The 22,321-nt window shown below is 41.2% G+C and overlaps 1 protein-coding gene across 3 annotated transcripts in view; it reads right to left on the bottom strand.

Annotated features, from left to right (window-relative positions):
- The window catches only part of LOC102845296 (core histone macro-H2A.1-like), a 72,115-nt gene that overhangs the window by 13,549 nt on the left and 36,245 nt on the right, over positions 1-22,321 (bottom strand). The window contains exons 4-5 of one of the 3 annotated variants that reach the window (XM_006888046.1): positions 12,726-12,836; positions 5,517-5,616 (exon numbers count right to left, since the gene is read on the bottom strand). In XM_006888046.1, the coding sequence (XP_006888108.1) occupies positions 5,517-5,616; positions 12,726-12,836 (211 nt within the window). Of the gene's footprint in view, positions 1-3,772; positions 3,864-5,516; positions 5,617-12,725; positions 12,837-22,321 lie in introns of all 3 variants that reach the window. The other 2 variants (XM_006888047.1, XM_006888048.1) reach the window with 2 other exon arrangements.

The raw sequence follows: 22,321 nt of genomic DNA, 5'->3' as shown, positions 1-22,321 counted from the left end.
TTAAAGATTAACTTGTACTAAAGAAAGGCTTGGAGAGGAGGATAACTAACAGCTCAGGATCAGATTTTTTAAAAGCCAAAACTGGTGGTCAAGAGCACTGTGCTTTCTTCAATTAGAATACTTGCTAAGTAATCAGTTTTTGCTATGCATTTCCCAAACAAGATAATTAACATCAATATAATCTTTGGGTTAAATATCTTATGAGACAGTGATCAGCAGTTAGTGACAATACTGTCCACTAAAATTTGGCCAGAATGGGTCTACTCTTCCTCCTTAAGCTCTGATTCCTCAGTTTTTCACATTTTAAAGTACTTTTCCTCAAGAGAGGATAAAAATACTCCCCTTAAGATTCACCATTTTGTCTTGGAAAAATCTATGTGCACCTGGCACAATTCAGGTATGTGCCAGCCCAAATTCTCTTTGCATTTATTTACCCTGTGATTACTGGGACTGGCTATGTTAGGGAAAATGGTCCATTGACATACTTGTTCTACATGGGTGAATGAATCTCAGGAAGCGTTCGGGAAAAAGCAGTAAATAGTCTGGGCACTGTCACAAATCAGACAGCCAGGGTTAGAGAACTGGGTCTGCAAGCCAGCTGACTGGACACGAGGCACCCAGAAGCCTCTGGGTGTCAAAGAGAAGGTAAGGCTTCCAGAGGTATTAACTTAGGGCCCTTGCGGTGGGATCTGACACACCTCACCACTGCCCAGACTGCCCTTATGCCCTAACTTGTCTTTAAAAAAATGGGCAAAATGGGCTGTAAGCAGCAGAGATGTCAAAAGGGAAAAACACACTTCACTTTCAGACTGCTATGAGTTTCTGGCTCAAGTTGAGCATCAGAATGGCAGCAGAATGGGCCATGTGCTGATGGAGTAGGCACTGACCTACAACTTCCAGGAAGTGGGAACTGTGAACATATGACCCAGGTGAGACCCCCAATATGAGTTCACCCGACACAGTCATGCAGCTAAAAGAGGGGAAACTGGAGTCAGAGTCAGCTAGCTGTGGGCTTCTACACATTGCTATCCAGATACTACTGGCCGAGCTGTTCCTCTCAGCACATTCTCAATCTTGAAGGAAAAGCAAACACACATCCTTGGGCTGGACAATTTTAAGTCCTCCTTTTCTGTCCTCTCTATTCTTTCTCTAGAACTGGGAAATTTGGAAGGTATATCAGTAGTAGCACCGTTGCACTATGCTTCTAAAATATTAAATATTTCTGAAGAACATGGGCTACTTTAGAATTAAAGGTGTTTTATCTTAGGAAGAGTGTTTAAATTTTTTTTAACTTATAATTAAATATTGTTTTAATTAGAAGTGAAACTTGCAAGTTAAGATACACTTAAATACATGTCCCAAACTGTAAAATTCCACCCTAGATTGCAGGCAATCAACCCAGTCAGGACTCAACTCCTACACACACATATGTATGCACATGTTCATGTAGACACACGTGTACTTTTTAACAAGAAACAGGCCCATTTCAACTGGATTGTCAACACTCTTAATATAAGACTTGCTTTTTAGGCTTAACTTCAGGGTTAATCATAAAGCAATTGGCTTATTTGCCCCCAAGCATAAACATGTGTTACTCCCATGAGAACAAGAACATTATTTCATGCTTAGAAAGCAGGCATAAGTATCAGTGTTCAAAACAGCCTGAGCGAAAATTTAGGCTTGGACAAATGTCAGGCTAAGCCTGTGGTCTATTTCACTGTTAGAAAGAACTTTTGATCGGTCAAAGTTAATCACTGGGGCTAAGCATTCCTGCACTCGCATTCCTTCTTCCAGCAGTCTCAGGACTCAGGAATTCTCACCAAATACGAGAAATGAAGCAATTACGTCCTCACTTCCTTTCCCCTCCCCTCTAACACATCAAAGTGGGAATTGGAACCAATTGAGACCATGGATGAATCTGGTTTGTCACTGATTGGGCCATGTGAAAATATCTGGGTTCAGTTCTGGTTTGGACTGATTCGCTGCACAGGGAAAACACCGAGGTGGGCTTTGGAAGATCTGGGTTCTGGTCCAGGCACAGTCTTGCCTCCTCTGCAAGCCCTGCGGGGCGTGTAGGCCTATGGAGGTCTGTTCTAACTGTGACCTTGTCATGAATAATGTGTGCAATGACTCAGGGCACTGTCTCCAACCTAGGTCACCTGGCTGTGTCTGCTACCACTAGCTCACTCACGCCCCGTGTCCAGGCCTGCAGCTCCACATCCCTATATGGCTAACACAGCTGGAACTTGCCTCCTCCATGGCCTACAGCAGGTCAGTGGACTTTCTCCTCTTCCTGGGCCTGGTGAAGTTTTGCCCAGGAAGTTTCATACTTTCCATTTTACCACATGTCTTGGATGGCAGGATGAGCCTAGGCCTTAGTCACTCCTGGCTGAAAGACAGACCCTTAGCTCTTTATTTATTTTTCTTCAAATAAGTACCTCCCTTCCATCATGTTTTCATTTGGTTAAGAAAGGAAGCATCTTTCTCTTAAGCTGCCTGATTTTGGAGCTTTAAAACTCCTCCAAAGTCTTGTGAAAGGGGAGTTTATTTTAATTGCTGACAGCCTGACTTTATTTTGGCCTGGCAGGCTTGCTGAATCCTGACTCTCCATCCATGTCAAAAATTAAAAATGCCCAGAAGAGTAATTAGCCCAAATCACAGTGGCAGAGGAAGACTGTGAACAGGAGTCTCTGCTAATGATACTCAACAGAGCCAGATAAGCTAAATAGATGAGTTACTGCCCACCTAGTGTCCTGGGCACTTTTGAAAATTGCAATACTCTTATAATCCTTCAAGATGAACTCATTTTTCAGTGTATGAAAAATGTACCCACTCTGTTGAGAAGCTAGCATATAGATTTATACTTAGAATGCTATTTACAGACTTAGACCATCATATTCACTGTAAAAGTCATATACATACATGATGGTAAGATCATATAGTGAGCACACACTTAAGCCAAGCACAAAACAAGGCAATTTGCTTATACTGTTGAATGTAATTCTCATTATTACCACTAGTTTACATGTAGGGTAACTAAGGCATCAAAGAACCTAAGTGGCTTGCCCAGGTGCCATACCAGCTCTTCTTACCCACTGCATCTGGGCTCTGTCTCATGGTAGGAGCCCCTCAGCATACCTGACACTGTTCTGGCAAATCTACAGCTGGAGCATCTGGCAGCCTTAGCATTCTCTGCCTCTGCTAATGATGCCAGAGACCAATCAACAAGTGCACCATCAGCTCCCACGGGTGAAGACACCACAGAGAAAGAACTGATTTTCATGCACCCCTGAGGGTGGAGAGCACTGTACATCTGTGGCTTTAAGCGCACTTTTGGAGTAGGGGTACTCTGAAACAAGAGCTAGGGTAGGGAGAACAGATGCCTATGTCCACAGATTCATGTTTATTGTTCTGTAGAGGATGCAGATGTCATCCTGGCTGTTCTTAAGCCGGTTTCACTGCATGCTCCTTCAAGCTGAAATCAGCTGGGAACCCAGGTTTTCACAAAGCTGTGCCTCAGGAAGAAAATGAAGAAATGATGCTACTAAAACAGTTTCCAAACCAGGTGCCCACTTAGAAGCTACATGATGCTTCCTGGCTGAAGTTAGCTGTATTTCTATATTCACGGCCCCAGGACAGGGACCTTGGGAAGGTCAGGACAGCTGGAAGTGTGAAATGAATGCAGCCTGCATAGCTGTCAAAGGATCAAGCTGTCTGCGGCGGCCGACTGACCATGCACACACACACTCGGCAGCACCCGGCTAGGCATTACCTACTTCACCACCGATGTAGAAGTCAGTGTTTGTCGGGTGAACGACAGCATCACTGTCGATCGAGGCAATGTCAGCCTGTACAACTTGCAACTATAACAGGTAAACAAATGTATATCAACTGTGTTGGACCGAGACCCACGCACAGGCACATTTACTAATGCCCCAATGGCAGGGCTGGCCTACCTGGTCGAATCCAACATATGAGCCAAAGGGGCAACCAGTCCACGCAGTGTGCGCACATGTGGATGGGGGTGAGCAGAGGAGGAGGAGGAATAGCAAATGTGACATGTTTAAATCAAACAGTTGAATGACAAGTCCAAAAAAAGAGAAACACACACATGAGATCATTTCCAAAGGTTAAAAGAAATAACAAAACAACGAATGCCCCGGTTCACTGCGCAAACGCCTATAAAACTGGCACCCCATGAAGAACTACTAAAACATGGCATCTGTTTTTAAAAAATGTGGACCATCAGGCCAACCAAAACAACAAGTTTCTCCATTTCAGCTGTAGCAATCAACTTGCAGGCTTCGATTTATATCCTTGTCACATTCATCATTTTGTCTACCTGCAAGGGATTTTGGGTTGTAAAAGGAGAAAAGAGTAGTTATGTGTGGGTTGCCTTCATTTCCCTCTCAAAGTGTGGATATCTTTTCTGAGCTTTGCTCTTATTTGAGTTGATCCAATTTTATTTGTATTTTATGTTTAAAATGCACTGTGGTAGAGTTGTTGCTCTCTTTAGCTTGCATGCATATGTTTTAACAGACTTGTAGAAGCCAGATGAGTGACAAGTCTGAGTGGGCATTTGGCCCATGGCTGCACATAGTTCATACAGGGTGGGTCAAGGACCTAGAATGAACGTCTTTTCTAGTAAGGAAGTCAACAATTTTACAAACGCAGCTGAAACTGGGTGCTAAAAACACACAAAATACAGCTAGGTCAGCACTCAGGACGAGACTGCCTTTGTAAGCACCTGTGTGGCCTGTTTGGTCTTGAAAGAGAAGATGAGCCATTTTATGCCCCTTTGCATGTAAAGATGGTGTCACAGAGGAAGAATTCTGATACAAGTTCTCAGCTTGCCCTGAACCCTCCCAGAGCAGAGGGACACCAAGGCACTGAGCAGTTTTCCTCTAGAGGGATGGCTCAGCAGGAGCTATCTCTTGAAAATTGTGCTTGATCAAAAGAATGCACTAAGGGGATGGACACTCAGGCATTTACTGTTTTCTGTGGGAGAAAAGTGACAACAGTAAATTTTGGGGAAACTGATTTGCTTGTGAATTTTAGATAGCTCAAAGATATACTGATGCAGGTTAATTGTCTCCTTTTTCAAGTGCTTTCAAGCTTTATTGGAATGTCATTTCTAATTAAGGTTTAAATGGAGAAACTATCATTTTTAGTTACCTGAGATTGTTTGGATCTTTAAAAAAACAAACACATTAAAAAAAATCCCCCCAAGTAACCAGCAGTCAGTGTGATCATTATGGAAGAGAATTTAGATGGTAATCTATTTGCAACTGAAGAGAAAATAGCCAATAACACTTAATGAAATAAAACATATCAGACCTTTTCTATTTGGAAAGGCATGGTGAAATCAAACATTCAATTTCCACATTCAAATGTCAATTTCTTATTTACTATTTTGGCTTGACTGCTTTAAATTTTGAGACAATGAAGAGCCTAAATTCTGGGTTCCATAATTTTTCATCTGACAGCTGGTGGTGCCAAACCCCATCCCCAATTACCTAGGTCATCTTTAAGGTCAATGTCAGCATTGGTAGGATTGATTATGGCCTCCACCTCAAAGCCGGCTAAATTACTGATTTCACTGTGAATAAGGTTCAGCTGAAAAGAAAAGCATGAGGTGGGAAATAACAGGACAGCCGGGAAGTCACAGAGAAGGGAGCCTTGGGATACAGATGAAGGGCAGTGGACACGCAAAGTGCAGTGGGCACAAAAGGGGATATGGCGTCGCTGGCTAAAATGAATCGACTGCAAATCTAAGACTCAAGTGCTGAAAAGAAGAACCGCTGAGTTGAGGGTTGAGAACCTGTTGGGTGATGCTTGGGATAAAAGGGAAGCATAAGTTATGCTAGACTTGATGACCTAGTTGACTTTATAGGAACTTATGATCTGGGACTCAAACTAAGGCAGCTATCAAGACCCAGAATCAAAGACAGGGTGTTATTTGTGACTGTACTCTCCCTTGAGCAGCAGGACCCTGCAGAAGTCCCCTGCAGCTTGGGGACCCCTAGTAGCTCTGCCACTGTCTTTAAAGCTGTCACTGTCACAGTCACTACTGGCTGGCTGGCACCCCTGCCCTGCTCAGTGGGGATAAGGAGCTAGAATGACCCCTTCCCTTAGTAGCATCTAATTTTATATGCTCATTAGTGAGGCCATGCTCAAGTTCTGTGAAAACTCCACAGAGAAAACACACTCTTCTCTAGCAGGACAATAAATCTCTTAAACTGTTTCCATCATGGCAGTTAGGCTCTTCTGAGGCCAAATGGACAGCTTAGCATTTTCTTATAGTGAGTTTTGTCTCCTCAACCAACTGGCTCTTTCTGCATAGTCACTAAATAGCGTCCCTCCCCCATTACTTCTCATTCTGTCACCATAGCAGAAATCCTGAGTTTTAGATTCTGCTGTCAGAGGGGCAAAGAAAATGAACCGATCTAGGACTGCTGCCCTGGGTCCTCATAAAGCTCATCATTCTCTCTCTCTTTTAATAAAGACGTTCATTTTTCAGTGGCACAAAGTGCTAACATCTGAAGTGAAATGACTAAGCAGCCTCCAAAGAAGCTGGTGTCCAGGATGGACTGGATAAAGGCTGGCGGGCTGACCGCTGCTGCCTGAGGGGCCCAGCCAGGCCAAGAAGAGGTCCATGTGCAGACATTTGGCAGGAGGCTCTTGGCAACTTAACTCCAAGTTGCTGAATTTCTGGGGCCCCAAGTTTTGTTCAAAGCAAAAACCCTGACACTCTTTAAGTATCAGGTATGTAAACCCACATTTCTGATTCCCAGTAGTAGTAGTAAATAAATTCTTAAAAAAGAAACCTGCTTAGACTAAAAGTGATTCTTTGTGAGAAAGCAGTTACAAAAATAAACTGGTCATCAGCCAGACAATGATGCCAGTCAGGTCCCTTCACAAGGCACTGAGCCTCATGAGCTCGGACTTTCTGAGTTATCATTTCAAGCAGTGTAATGGTCTCACAATGACCCTCAGTTTAACAAACACCAAGACTTGGTGACCACTATCCTCAGGAAAGTGTAAGGAGGGGACAGATTAGGGGCTCAGGGTAAGGCAAGTGAACATTCAGGATTCAGAATAAAGTTGAGGATTTTATTATTAAGTGTTGCATTTGACTCCATACAAATGCTGTTTTAGGAAATTCAAATTAAGTCAATATTCCCGGCCCCCCCACCTCTACCCCATCAAAAAGCAAAACAAAACTACACTGGCAGGTTGGTGAGGGAGGAAGGATGATGAAGGTGAAAGGAGGAAAGATACACTGCCCTCAGTCTGACTTGGATGAATATACATTTAAGACACTTATCAGAATATTTTGTTTTAAAATAATACATTCTCAAATCATTAGAATTTACACTATCCCCCTCTCCCCAATTATATAAATAGGCTTCAGGATATTTTATTATTTGCATGAGTTCTAATTCAACCAACCAGGAAACCCTTAGTAGTCTGTCTCTGACATCCCGGGGTGAACCACTACTTCTATTTAGGAGAATGCATTCTAGGGAATCTGGCATTCCAGACGGCAGAAGAAAGTTTTGATGAAGGCAAAGGACAGCAGAAAGCAGAATTCAAGTTCCTTGGAGAATTTGTCATTCACTCTGGACTCATCTGCCCTCCCTTCTGACCAGAGGCAGCAGCTCTTGGAAGCACAAAATAGTGCACCTTTGGGAGCAATGGTCATTCAGCATTGAACATTTCCAGCTAGCCAAGTGCTGGTAACTCTTACTCACATCTTGAGGAGGCTAGAGTCATGATCTTCCAAGCAACCTATACTGTGTGCTCAGCAGAACAACTCAGGAGGTGGGGACTCAGTCTACAAACTCTTTTGCAGGGATTGGGTTTATCTGTATGGAGAGTGATTTAGAGGGGAGGGGAGAATATAGGCAAATTGATTCACGCTTTTGGGAAGATAAAATGGACAATAAATCTGTCTTGGGTCAACAGTAAAATGATCATCAAAGACAGGAATGCCCCTAGACAAGAAGAAAACCCATTAATATAGGGTGCAAGTGGCCCATGTATCTGCATGTCTGTAAAGGGTCCAAGTTTCCAATAGGTCATAAATGAAGTCTATCCTAGGTGACTCTGTGCCCATTCTACCACACAGGACAAATTCTATTAGCCCTCTTGGTCAGAGGAAGGGTAAGCAAGCAGTGGTACTTGTGAGTTAGAAAAAAATCAGATTTCTGAGAACTGAAAATTGCCAAGATTGGCCTGATCTGGAGGAAAGAAAAAGGATCACGTATTATTTCAGAATCTGAATTAGGTGAGTACCTCTTTGCCTCATCACCAGGAAAGAAGCTGTAAGTTTTAAACCATGTCTTGGAGAATTAGTTGTGAGGATTGTTGGCCACTAGAGAGAATAACCAAAGGGTATTTGCGGTTATGAAGCAGGAAGGGAGTCCAAGTTGGAAGAAAAGAATAATGTTAAGTGGCCTATAAGATTCCTTCACAACCAGGACTGAGTTATTCTGCTCTCAGTTGACTGTGTTATTGCCAGCCTCTGACAGCAAGAGTCCCCAAGCCTTTCCTATCATGCTCATGTCCACATGTGTCCTCACTCTCTACCACAGTGTGTGCTGAGACTATAATCTGAAGGCAGGACTGGGGGTATCACTTTAAGTCTTATATCATGCCCACCACGGTGGTACCGTTTCTGTGGACACAGAGTTGAATATGAATGTGAAACGTTAGCTGAGAATATTCCCTTCTCCCTTGCCTTCTCTTAAACAGGGCTAAATGGAAATGCCCGAGCTCTTTTCTGTTGTGAGTTTTGCTAATGGTTTGTCGATTTTATGGACCTTTTCAAAGAACCAACTCCTAGTTTTGTTGATAGTTTCTATTGTTTTTTGGTTTTCTATTTCATTTATTTCTGCTCTAATTTTTGTAATTTCAGTTTTTTTTAGAGGGTGAACACTGAATGATTTAAAATCAGAAAAGGTGTATTCTTTAATCATACCTATTCAATCTGTATGCTGAGCAAATCATTCAAGAAGCTGGACTTTATGAGAAGAATGTGACCTCAGGATGGGAAGAAGACTCATCAATAGCCTGCAATGGGGCCCTTGGCCTGGCTCGGACCTAAGGGGGTTCTGAGCCAACTCAGCTTCATCTGGAAGGGAGGCTGGTAATTCACCATTCAGGGCAGGTCAGGAGGCAGTTTGCTGATGACGACAGGAATGGAGCCAGTAGCTTGGAGCTACTGGGTGGTATCTAGGCTGCCTTGATGTGACTTAGTTGGCTTCGGTAAGTAATACAATCTTTTTTTTTTTTAAAAAAAAAATACAATAGCATCATAAATTCAATTTTAGGAAGTGAAGTAATTGTTAAATCCAAGCAATATATGAAGTCTAGACTGTAATTATAAAATTTTGGTGTTGCTCATTTCCTATTAGGAAGAGGAAGGAAGACTGGCCAGTCTTGCTTCCCTGCTCAAACCACAACAAATATATAAAACTCTTTTCCTGTCTCCAAAGTCTATTTCAAATAAGGGGAATGGAAGGGATATGTCATCCATGGACTGTTGCTAGTTTCCTCACAGAGAACTAAATTTCACAGTGGGCCTACTCTCGCTCTCCTCTTAGGGACAAAGGGGCTCCCCCTCACTTGTCTTGTGCTACCTGCCTTGGACTTAAATATAGACTGTCTTGAGAATGTCTGACTCTCAACAAGTTACTACCACTTGACAGAGATTTATAGCAGTATATGCTGAGAGTGGGGCTTTTGTTTGTTTACACAAAGTCATCAGATTCTGTCACCTCTAAAAGGGCTGCCAATCTCAGTTGAACCACAGAGCAAAAAGATTTCATTAACTTGGATTTACAACAGTGTTTTGTTTTATAAAATAATTCAGCAATATGTGGGAAGATTAGGTAAAATCACAAAATGATGAGCATGATTACTCTAGAGAATTCAGGATGTGAAATACACCACCATTAACAACAATTAGGTGCAAGGCGCCTAAGTGCTGGGCCGGTTTTCTCCTGTGCATACGTAGCATGGCAACCATGTCTCACAAGGCTGTAGCAAACACAGCATCATCTCTCCACCTTCAGCTTGCTTGTAATATTCAAGCTCTGGTTTTATTGGCAGAGATGGAAAATAAGATTTTCAGAATATAAAATATTCATTTTGAAACACTTCCTAAAATCCTAGATGAAATGAATGCCTGTTTGTGTCAGTTAAATGAATCCTGACCCCCTTTATGAGTCTCACACTGTATGGCATTTTTCCTTGACAATCTAAAATATAAAGGCAAAAACCTCACTACTAGTGAGTTGGAACTGACTCACAGCTGACCCTCCAGCAGGTTTCTGAGGTTAGAAATCACACAGGAAGGGAGTCCTCATCCTTCTCCTGCACAGTGATTGGTGGATTCAGACCTCAGGGTTAGCAGGGCAACTCTCTACGGATCATGCCACCAGAACTCCTTTCACCGGGCAAAAATTGCTATTAAAGCCCCGAGGCACACAACTCACAAATTTTGCTGTGAACACAAGTACTCACTGCCCCATGATGAGAGCTGTAGTGTTCCGAGAAGGCAGCTGGCACTCTCTTTTCTAACACTGGTGCTCAGGCTAACATGAGATCTGACATTACTCCATGGAACTGTGTTTGGAGTCTACTCTGTTAAAAGACATTTTTAGTGCTGGAAAAGCATTTTTAACGAGAAGAACAGCCTCAGAATAGCTTGGTGCCTTGTATTTACCACATGTGACTTAAACGGGTACTATGGGAAAGAAGCTGGGTGATCTGTTTGCCCTGAATTCAGCCACTCTGCTTAACAGCTCAATCAATCTGCTTAAATTATCTCTCCAAAAATTAATCCATCAAATAGGAACATCAGTTTCACTAAGTCCACTTCTTTCATTTGCCTCTTATTTTTTAAATAGCATTATATGGCATATCTGTAAACTATTATATAATTAAATATTTCTCTATAGCTCTGTGAGATTCTCTCCCAAAACTCTGAGTGAGATACAGTTAGATTTATACTTTATGGGGCTTTTATTCCTATAGCCTGGTTCTGAGGACTGAAACCAAGCGTACCCAAAATACAGAAAATGTTGCTATCTTTGCTGAAGACAACGCATGTGTATTCTGATTTGCAGGAGTCAGTGAGGGGTCAGCAGCCTTTGCCCACTTCCCTCTAGGGCTCACACACATATAGTCCAGACAAGGAACACATCCCATTTCTTTCTGAAGAGAAGAGAAACAAGAAGGACCTCTCCATTTATATGGTGACTTCTGAATAGCACAGTACTGCTATTCTGGAGTTCATCCAGCAAAGCGGGGTGTGCAGAATTCTGCTTTGGAGCTGGCTCTGGGTGGTGGGCAAGAGGTAGTAAGATGAGCAAAGGGAAGGGAGAGTCTAAGGCTGTCTCAGTTCAAGTGAGGGAAAGAGAAAGGGAGGATAGCGCAAAAGGGGTCTCCCTGTTTAAAAACCCTCTAAGCTCTGAATATTGCCTGTATAAAGATCTAGAACACATGGAAGAGCAGGTGTTTTTCATGCTTCAGTTCAAACCAAAGCATTTTGGATAGTAAGTCACATTAAGTTAATAACATTTAAAAAAAAACCAAATTAACAACAATGGAGAAAAAAAACCCCACATAAAAACAACCAAAATCTTTCAAAGCCCCAGACCTTAAGATGACAACTAGTGCTGCTAATTTTTTTTTCTTTTGAAAAATGCATACAAAATACAGATAATGGTTATAAAATGTAAACTGTAATGGTTATTTTCTGGAACACAGAGTCCATCACAGGAATTGCATCACAACAGACTGAGTGCAATTGGTGATAGGCAGGAGGGAAAAGGGGAGGAGAAGAACTTGCAATGACGTGATCAGGAGGACTGTGTCACTGTGATGCAAAAGAAAACTGACAGTGAGCATTTAAAAATGATGCAGCTTCCGAACCAAGTTGTCATAACATTAAAACTAAACACAATTTACATGGATAGTCAAATGCATGCCTTTAATAATTTCATGTAGGATAAAAAATGTACGAAAATTTTCATTCCCCTTCTCTCCACCCCCCATTTTTGGTGTAAATAGAGAAATATCCATTAACTCTCATTTTCAGCTCTTAAAAGCCTTTGCATCATTTTTATTTTCAATAAAAGTGAACCATCTTTTACAAAACCATGGCGTCCTTGCAAAGTTGCATCACTGGGGTGGCTGAAAATATATTGCCCAAAGTTAAAACAAACAAACAATTGGTTTGAAGCATCATCTGGTGGTTTAGTGAAGAAACCCCGTGCACCCATTTAGTATGTCTACAAATGACCCCACCCCTGGGATGGGGGCGCTGCCTTCAGTACCCATCAGGAGAGTGTGCTCTCTGCTAGATATTTCTATTCCCAGGACAGGGGTTTGACTTCTGCATGTCATTCTGGCTGGTACTATCTGATGACCAGATTATCCCATGCAGTGGCTCCACCCCAAGCCTGACTCCCCATGAGATCCTGAAGTCCCTCTTCTCTATCACTCTTTCCTCTTCCCCACCTGCTAGTTTCCCCTCAGCCTCATGGTCTCCTCAGTGCTCCCTCACTGGCCTTCCCTGAGGCAGGCCCTTATTCACTCTCCCCTCCCACAAGATCTGGAGTGACCTCTGGAAAGCCCTAGGCTTCCTAGCAGGATGATGTATACTCATCTTCCCCAGGGGCCCTCGAGCTGCCCGGAGCCACATGTTTGCCTACCTTCTGGCCAAGGAAGAGGCTCTTGGTGGAGAGGACGGTGAAGCCATCAGCAGGAGTGCCCTCGGTTGTGCTGTCGGCACTCGCCGCCTTGCTGACTTCTCCCTGCTTCTTCTTGCACAAATGGAAGAGTCAGTGTGTGATCTGCAAAGCCAGAGGCTGCTTTTCTAACAGAGGGGCAGCCATTTGTCCAGAATAATACCAAGTAAAAGGAACTACAACCAATTCTGATCAGCATTTCTTAAAGTGGGGTCTGCAGACTTAGTGTGGAAGGTGTTTATAAGAGTGCTAAGTTGTATTTTCATCATTCTTTAATCTTTAAATAGGCCCTTCAGGGTAAAACGTCACATTTAGAATAGAAAGAGTTTTTCATAAATTCAGACTAAGTCAATGTCTTTTCATCAAGAGTCTTCAAGTCTCTTTCCTTTCTAGGAAAGTCTAATGGCGGAAAAAATTGTTCTGGGTCATTAGTTTTCAAAAAGCCACAAAGCAAGTCAAGGACCACAAAGCTCCCTACCAAGGAACTCAGACCCTTTTTCTGTCTCTGTTATTAAACACAGCCCTGGAGAAGGATCCATTTGGTAGCCGCTGAGGAGTCCATGTTACTCCCTAGAAAGCACCCCTATAGGGCACATATCCTGGCATGCCCTTCGGTGTCCTCCCCAGCACTACTCTGACTGAAGTACAAGTAACTTAAGAGTTCCCAAAGGCCTTCTAAGGAGTCTCTTGGCATAAGGAGTTTAAAAAATAAATATATTTCTAGATCTTCAACTTCCTAATATGTTAAAATTCATCTTCCCTAAAGGTCTCCAAGGTGGCATGAAGGTTAAGTGCTTAGCTACTAATCTAGAGACTGGCAATTCCAACCCTCCCAGCAGCACCAGGGAAGACAAGCAGTTGATTTGTTAAGATTCCAATCTAGAATACCTATGGAATATGTAAACAATTCATGGACTGAGTTACTGGGCTTGTAAGCTAAGAACCATAGTCTTGGGTATATCTAGGTCAATTGGAATAACAAAGTTCCTAATGATAACTTTCTACATTCTAGTTTGGTGAGTAGCATCTGAGATTTAAAAGCTTTTAAGTGGCCATCTAAAATACATGTATAGGTAGGTTTTCTCCTATCTGAAACAAAGGAAAATGAAGGAAACCAAAGACTCAAGATAGGAATTTGTCCATAGGAACCACATAAACTAACGATGAGAGCAGAACTGGATGGTGCTCACTTAGGACCACTCTGACAAGAGACACACAAGAAGGGGCAGGGTAGAAGGGAAAAACGTAGGATAAAATTCAAATCCATGAAAAAGACCAGACTTACTGGACTGATAAGAGACTTAAAGAACCTTTGAGGTTATCAATCTAATACATCCTTTTAACTTGGAATTGAAGCTACTCCTAAAAGTCAACTTTCATTCAAATAACATATTTGTCTATATTCAGTCTATAATGTACAAAACAAGACAAACCAAGCAACTTCTAACCAAAAGCAATAATGAAAACGCAAGGATGTGCAGGGATACCTCAAGGATGGAAAAGGGAGAGGCAAGGTAGAAATGGGAAGAGATCACCTTGTAGCTAAGTAGCGGACTGGTTCACAAAATAATGCCTACAACCCACATGTGCTATGTTGTTGTAGCTGTGTGCCACTGAGTTGAAAACAACACTGACCCTCCAGTGTGTTTTCAGAGGCTGTAAATAGCACAGGAGGACACTGCCCATTCTTCCCCCACAGAACAGCTAGTGGCTGGGAACTGTATGCCGTTGGGATTGCAGCTCAGCTTCTTACCACAAGTCTACCAAAGCTCCCTACAAGTGCTTTTCCTTTTAGTGAACATACTATAAAAATATGAATTAGGTTTAGAACAGATTGATAGAGTTTTAAACGTATTGTTCACCCCAGTCCAGTCCAACACAATGCAAACAGCAGGTGCTCAGAAACTATGAGAATTTGATGCAGTTGTTTACACTGAGAAATAAGAAAAAAACAGATTTCTTTTTTTCCCCTAGAATATTTGGATTTTAAGAGATTAAAAAGCCCTCATTTATAGACTTTTACACATCTTAGAGTGAGCTGCTGTGTGGGAAAAGGATAGGCAATCTCCTCCTGTGCAATTTTACTGCCTCCGAAAACCAACAGGTGGGTCAGCTAAGGTTCAGTTATGACTCAACAGCACACAACAAATCGGGAGGTAGTTTTATTGGGGAGAGGAGGACAGAGAATTTCCCTGTGCTCCTGACACAAGTGCGCAGCCAGTTAATAAGGATTAGCTTGTACTGACATGGTCATTTTCAATAAATCATCTGTTTGTGGCCTCCTCCACTAGAGCTAGAACTCCCACTCTAGCTGCAGTGGGCACTTTTACAATACTCTACCTCCAGAATAGAGGGCATCTGCCAAAGGGATGCAACTGATACTATGAGGTACAGGCGTCCTGTATTCACTGGATGGTCAACTATGGGTCAGTTCCAACTTGACAACACACACCAACAACTTTATCTTAAAGCCTATAATTTCAAATTATGTTCTTTCCTGATCTGGGGTTATTAAAACGCTCTGTTTTTTAGGAAACCATAAAATGTAGATTCTATTCATAGCTCAGTTTGGGGAGAAAAAAGTTAAAAAGTCATCTCCAAAATGCTCTTTGGAGGCAAGAATGACATAGTTTGTACACGCTGCTAGTAGGGGCTATTCCTTGGAGAGGGGCATGGTGCTTAGAAGAGTGGAGGGTAAGTGAAGGAGAAGAAAACTCTCATCCAAGTGGATTGACATGATGACTTCCACAATAGGCTCTAGAGTGTGTCAGGAAGTTTAAGGATGGCACAGGATAGGACAAGGTTCAGACCTGTTGTTCGTTGGGTCGCTATGGGTCATACTTGACTCGATGGCACCTAACAACAACAAAATTACTTACTTTTAGAAAGTATATATTAAAAAGTGTATATTGTCCTATAAAACCCGAAAGATCTCCTATGTTGTATGCTCATTCAGTTTTACTTTGTTGTTGTTGATCGCCTTCAAGTGGAGCATGATTCATAGCAACCTTATGAACAAAAGGCTTGAAGCCCCTCTACAACTATCGACATTTATCAAAGTTCATAGGGTTTCTGGAGGCATGTTATTTAGGAAGTGGATGCCACTCCTGCTTCCAAACTCTGCAATTAGGAAAAAATTCCAAGAACAGAGGAAAACATGTTTAAGAATCTCGAGAACTAGGTGTAGCACAGACTTATGGGAGATGACCAATCCAGGGTGCCGTGATGGTGCAGTGCCCACCCTTGGGAGAAAAATGTTTCAGCCTGCTTCCAGAAAGGTTTATAGTCTCGGCAGCCCTGCGAAGCAGTTCTACTCCGTCCTACAGAGTTATGGTCAGTCAGAACTGATTTCAAGGCAATGTGTTTGGTTTGGTTCATCTCTGTTCTGCAGTTTGAACTCCTTGAATTTTCATTTAAAAGCCAGCAAAATTTCATAAGGATGGCAGCCTTTCAAAAGAACCAATCCCTTTCTTTGGCATCCCTTAACAGAACATTAATCACTTAATTTTCAGTTGATGTATTTATTCCTCCAAAAAAGAAAGAGGTATTCAACCAAAATCATCTCACATTTTTGCCAGTGAGCAAAAAGTATTTTCAGAATCTAAGACTCTGATTTTTCACTTAGGGATGGAATGGGATTTATGTTTTAAAACATCTAAATTTTTGCTAAAAACGATCTTCTCAAAGATCCTCTAAAGATCAACCTATAACTTTTAGAGACATTCTGATAAAAGGGCTTAACCTGCAAGATTTCTTAATCTAAGAACATCAGCATAATTTTTTTTGAGTCTCAAGTATTTTCCTGAGAAGGGTCCACACCTTCCTTGATGCTCAAAGGAGTCCACGTTAAGGATCCCACATGTAAATTATCTTCTGAGAGAAACCAAGTATATTGTTCCCTCTGCCAGGAACTCTTCTCTCTAAATCACCTGAATGACTGACTGGATATCTTACTCCCTTCAGGTCTTTACTCAGTTATCACCAGAGAAATCTCTCCTACCTACCTTACATAAAAATAACACTCCCCACAACAGTATGTACACCCTTTACTCTAATTTACTTCTCTCATAGTACCTCTATAAGGAAATCAATCCCTCTCCTGTCTCTAAATCAAAGCTCACTGAGAGAGAGCAAGGACTTTGTGTTCACCGCTGTACCCCACATATTTAGATAGTACCCACTCAATAAATATTAAATTAAGTAATGACTTGTTCCTTAAACAAATGGTGTTTGATCAGTGGAAAAGCTTTTGAAATTCCTTAATGGAATAGAATGCTTTATATATGAGCAATTATCAAAATTTTTAAAAACCTCAAACGTATTCTCTGCCTCCTAAAGTTCACTGTAAGAAATGTATCCAGTTAACTATGCAAGTATAGCTTATATAGCAATTCATATACAGGGATACTATGTCACAGAGGCACCATTTGTGGCAGCAGATACTAGGAACAATAAAAAACACCTATGCCCAGAGGACAGGTTGTATTGTATTACATTACAAATAAGTACAGTCATACTATGAAATACTAAGCCCTACATGAAGGGATATAGAAGAAGTGCCAAGACAGTAAAATGAGTGGTAAACTCCTTTTTCATCCTGTGGTCCTGGTTATCTTTTACTCCCCCACACCAGACTCTTAAAACATTTTGGTTTTGGTAAAAATATACACATAAAAACACGCTTTTAGGTTCATACGACCTACTTTTGGGTTAGCAGCCCACTGCAAACTGCTTGCACCACACAAGTTCCCTCAAATGGTACAAAAGTTCTTTATTGTTTGTTATGTTTTGAGTTTAAAAATTTATTTTATTTAAAAATAACTAGGAGATGTCATCTCACTCTGGTAACAACAGCAAACAAAGTTCAACAGAGTAGCAAACAACAAATGCTGGTGAGGTTATGAGAGACTGGAACTCTTTATTTACTGTTGATGGGAGTGTAAAATGGTGGTAACCACTCTGAAAGGCAGTATGGCGCTTTCTCAAAAAGTTGGAAATAGAAATATCATTTGACCCAGCAATTCCACTACTGGGAATATACCCTGAAGACACCAGAGCTGCCACACAAACAGATACATGCACATGCATGTTTACTGCTGCATTATTCACAATAGCAGAGAAATGGAAGCAACCCAAATGACCATCAACAAATGAATGGATAGAAAAACTATGGTATATTCACACAATGGACTACTATGCAGCACTGAAGAACAAGGAACTCACAAAATATTACACAACATGGGTCACCTTGGAGGACATTATGCTGAATGACTATCTCAGTCAAAAAGAGCAAATACTGCATAATATTACTATTATAAAACAGGACTGACATGAGGGTTGGGGAAAAACTAAGAAAAGAGGGGATAAATAATAAACACTGCACTGGAAAAGAAGAAGGAAAAAACTGTTTAAAAGGAATATATGATTAGGCATTATTTGTATGACAACAGTCCAGAATAAGAGAAACACAGAAAAGTGGACTGGGGGAGGAGTGGGAGGAGAGGAAGGAAATTATGTAACAGTGAATGAATATTTTTTTGTAAAAAAGTGAACAGAAGTGGGGTAGGAAGGAAAATGTGCAACAATGAATGAATGAAAATCCAACTTTTCTGTAAACTTACATTAAAATCACAATAAAAATTTTCCTTTACATGAAAGTTTTAAAACTATATTGGGTTTTTATCCAATCATTAGTTCACAGACATCTGGGTTTGTAATATTAACTACAACTTATTAATATAGTTAATGACAATGGCTAATAAAAACTTAAGTGTATATTACATTTTCCTTCATTCAACTTACCTATTTTTTTCTCTCCTCTTTCCTTCCCTTCTTATCCCTGTTAATGCTCCAAGATTTATTCTGTGTGAAACCATTTCTTAGCTTTTTATATTAGTGATATTATAATTAGTGGTGTTACACTGTAACAGGATCAGAAGAGGGCATACATATCCAATATACATTTATATGCAAAGGCTTTCCAAAAGGAGATATACTGCATTAGGAAAGTTGTCAGTCAAGGACCTCTCTAAATTACTGAGGAGCAAAGATGTCAGTTTAAAGACTAAGGTATGCCTTATTTAGGCTATGGTCTTTTCCAGTCACTTGCTATGCATCTGGGAGGAGGACAATGAATAAGGATGATAGAAGAATTGATGCCTTTGAGTTGTGATATTGGAGAAGAGTATTGAACAGCCCATGGATTGACAACAGATATGTTTTAGAAAGAGTGCAACAGCCAGAGTGCTCCCTGAGGCTTAGTCTCACATACATACTCTGGGAATGTTATTAGGATGGGCTATTCATGTGTGAAGTGGTTAGATTCTGAAAAGTGGGTTCTTGTTTTGGTTGAGGGTTGGGTGTGGACTGTTCATTTGTTTTTATTTTGTTTACAACCATGAGTGAGCTGACTGGATTTGCTGGATTTGACTAACAATGACTGTGGACTAGAATCAGGACCTGGTGTGTGGGCCTGTGTATTTAACAGTCAGTTGGGCCCTCAGGCCTGTGGCCTCAGGCCTGGTGTTAACTGTGTTTGGAATGAACATTCTGCTAAGTGGTACAGCACTAGTCTGTCAATTTAGGACTGGTCTGTCATTCTGCTGTACTGAGGTAACCTGGGGTTGCTGTGATGCTGAATGCTGTACCACTGGTGTGTCAAATGCCATAACGGTTACCCATAGTGTACAGTGTTTGGTGGAGCTCCCAGATTAAGATAAGCTTGGAAGCAGGAGTGGCAACCACTTCCTAAACAACATGCATCTGGAAACTCTATGAACTTGGAGAATAAAGTTCATGCTATGAGTTGTGCTCGACTTGAGGGCACTTAGTAACAACAACAATACCTTGGAGAGGGAAATCATACTTGGAAAAGTACAGAACTGGTGAAAGGGAAGAAGACCCTTAACCAGATGGATTGACACAGTAACTGCTACAATGGGCTCAGGAGTATTAGAGATAATGAGGATGGCACATAGGGTAGGGTTCAGACCTGTTGTTCACAGAACTGTTATGAGTCTTACTCGACTCAATGGCACCTTACAACAACACACTAGGACTGTCCATTTGTGACTATGCCAATCTGTATAATTTGTTTTAGATTTACTCAGATGCAATATTTCATAAACTCTTGATTTTTTTCAGTAATGTATAATATTCAATTGTATGAATATACCGGTTTCTTTAGGTATTCATCTGCTGACAAATTAATTACAATAGCAACTCTTTGCTAATGTAAGTAGTGCTGCAATAAATATGGGTATGAATATGTCAATTTGTGTTGCAGTTCTTATCTCTTTGGGATATATCTAGTTATAGGATTGCTAGAGAGCTCTGGTGGCCTAGTAATAAGGAGCTATACTACCATCCCAAAGGCACACAGTTCCAATCTACCAGCTACTCTGCGCAGAAAGATGGGCAATCTCCTCTCATGTGATTTGCTGACTCTGAACATCGTCTGGAGGGTTAGCTGTGAGTTGGTTTACACTCGATGGTACATAACAACAGCATCATACCCACCTAGGAAATGGCAGGAATAAAATAAAAACCCTTTGAGTTGACCCCAAAGGCTAAACTCTTGACTGCTATGGTACACTACCAAATCAGCCAGTAATTCAACTTCTATTTTAAAAATTTAAAAGCACGTAGGATGAGAAAAGGATTTATAGCTAATATATATAATAATATATACAATAATATATGCAAAGGCTTTCTAAAAGTATAGACAAAACTATAGATCAGGGAGAAGAGGGGACAGAAAGTGTGCTGGGGGGAATTTTATTTTTTCTAGATTATGCTCTTTTGCACTGTCCAAAATCCTAAATATGTTACCAATGTAAAAACATAATACGCAAATATTTCTAAGGAGAGTTATTGAATTGGAAGGCATTCATAGACGCCACAGGGAGCTCTGGTGGTATAGTCTGTAGGGAGTTGTGCTGGATTCCAAAGATGGTTCAAGTGCTGGATTCCAAAGATGGTTCAAATCTACCAGGAACTCCTTGGAGAAAAGACAATCTCCTCATGGTGTAATTTATAGGCTCAGAAACTTAGAAGACATCAGTTATGAGTATGTTTCCCCACAAAGGTAGTGCGAGTTTGTGGTTTTGAGTTACAAGCTCCTTCATTTTTTTCTAGGGAAACTAAGGCAAAGATTTGTTCGAGGCCACCCAAATTGGAAGAAAGAGCCTGAGGTGCACAGTCAGGGCTCCCAACCATCAAGACTCAGTGGACTTTACGGCCTTTTCTGCTTCTCCTGTAGCTGACTCTGCTGTCACAACTGGAGATTTTCAAAACATTCAAATTACACAGAATTGGGGTAAAAATTATGATTTGGAATTCAAGTGTTGACACTTGAAAAATACCAACTCCCTTTCACTCCAAGTGCTTTACCATGTTACTCAGGCTTGCTCAGCGTGTCCCTGGAAAGAACATTCCACTTAAACCTGGAGATGCAGGGTTCTCTGCTCTTTCTGGGAGCTGACACCACAATTTACATTAAACAAATGTTTTGAAAATTAGCTGTTCACGGTTCCAATTTCAGCTTCCCCCAGGGCTTAATGTTAGCCAAATACTGGTACAGTAAGCAGACAATGTGTTTTATTGTGTGGAAGAAAAACAGACCACCATAACAGACTTCCTGCTTTTGTAATCAAGGGAAAAGTTGGGTATTCGAGTGATTATTGGCATATGGTTATTAGAAACACTGTGTTCCAAATATAGCTACTAGGAGCTATACATACACCCCCACCTATATTTCAAGTCCGAAAAGAATTCCTAGTCCAATTCCAATTTCTAGTAAATTGGAAAGTTCATAAAAGACTGAGGCAAAAACTACTAGAACACTAAAAAGTAACAAGGAAACTAGATTTCGCCTGGATTTGCTGGCAGACACTAGAGTCTGAGCAATGTGCTCAAAATCAACAAGTAGCCTACCTACATGAAAGAGCGTGAACGCTCAGCCACAGCCAGAGTGAAAGCTTAGCCAAGGAATCCGTCTGCCCCTGCTGGTTCCTGGAGCTGAGTGCAGAGGCAAGCTCGGTGGACAATCAGATCTCTGGGGTCCATTTCTAAGAGATAATAGATTTTCCAATTTCTTTTTAACAATGAAAAAGGGTTGCAAAGGCACTTTGTCCTCTGCCTTTTCTGCTGAGCCTCCTCCCTACAACTGCAAATGTTGAAAGGGGAAAATAAACAGTTCTATTCTGCTAATTTTATAGCTGGCAGGAGTGAATAAGGGAGTATTCTATCAGGCCTCTTCAAGATCGCATGAGTGAGGGGGAGCACAAGCATTTAGACATAACTCACAGGATGTGCTTCAATATAGGGTTTCTCCTCAAAGATATAGGAGTGATTCTGTACTGAGGAGGGTGGGTAACTGTTGCTATTTGCCATCGAGTCAGAACCAAGGTATAGCTCTCTATGGTGGTTTTTAAGAGGCAGTAAAGAAGGAGACTACCCATCTTTCTTCTGCAGAGCAAATGGATTACCTTTGGATTAGAAGTTCATCTCCTACTCACTAGGCCACTAGAAGTAGGTAGAGTAGGAAGGAAGAACTTAAA

Source organism: Elephantulus edwardii, unplaced genomic scaffold (assembly GCF_000299155.1).
Source record: "Elephantulus edwardii isolate Elephantulus edwardi_28Jun2011 unplaced genomic scaffold, EleEdw1.0 scaffold00064, whole genome shotgun sequence".
NCBI classification, from domain to species: Eukaryota; Metazoa; Chordata; class Mammalia; order Macroscelidea; family Macroscelididae; genus Elephantulus; species Elephantulus edwardii.
The sequence above is the reverse complement of the archived record's forward strand: the minus strand, read 5'-3'. Positions and strand labels throughout refer to the sequence as shown.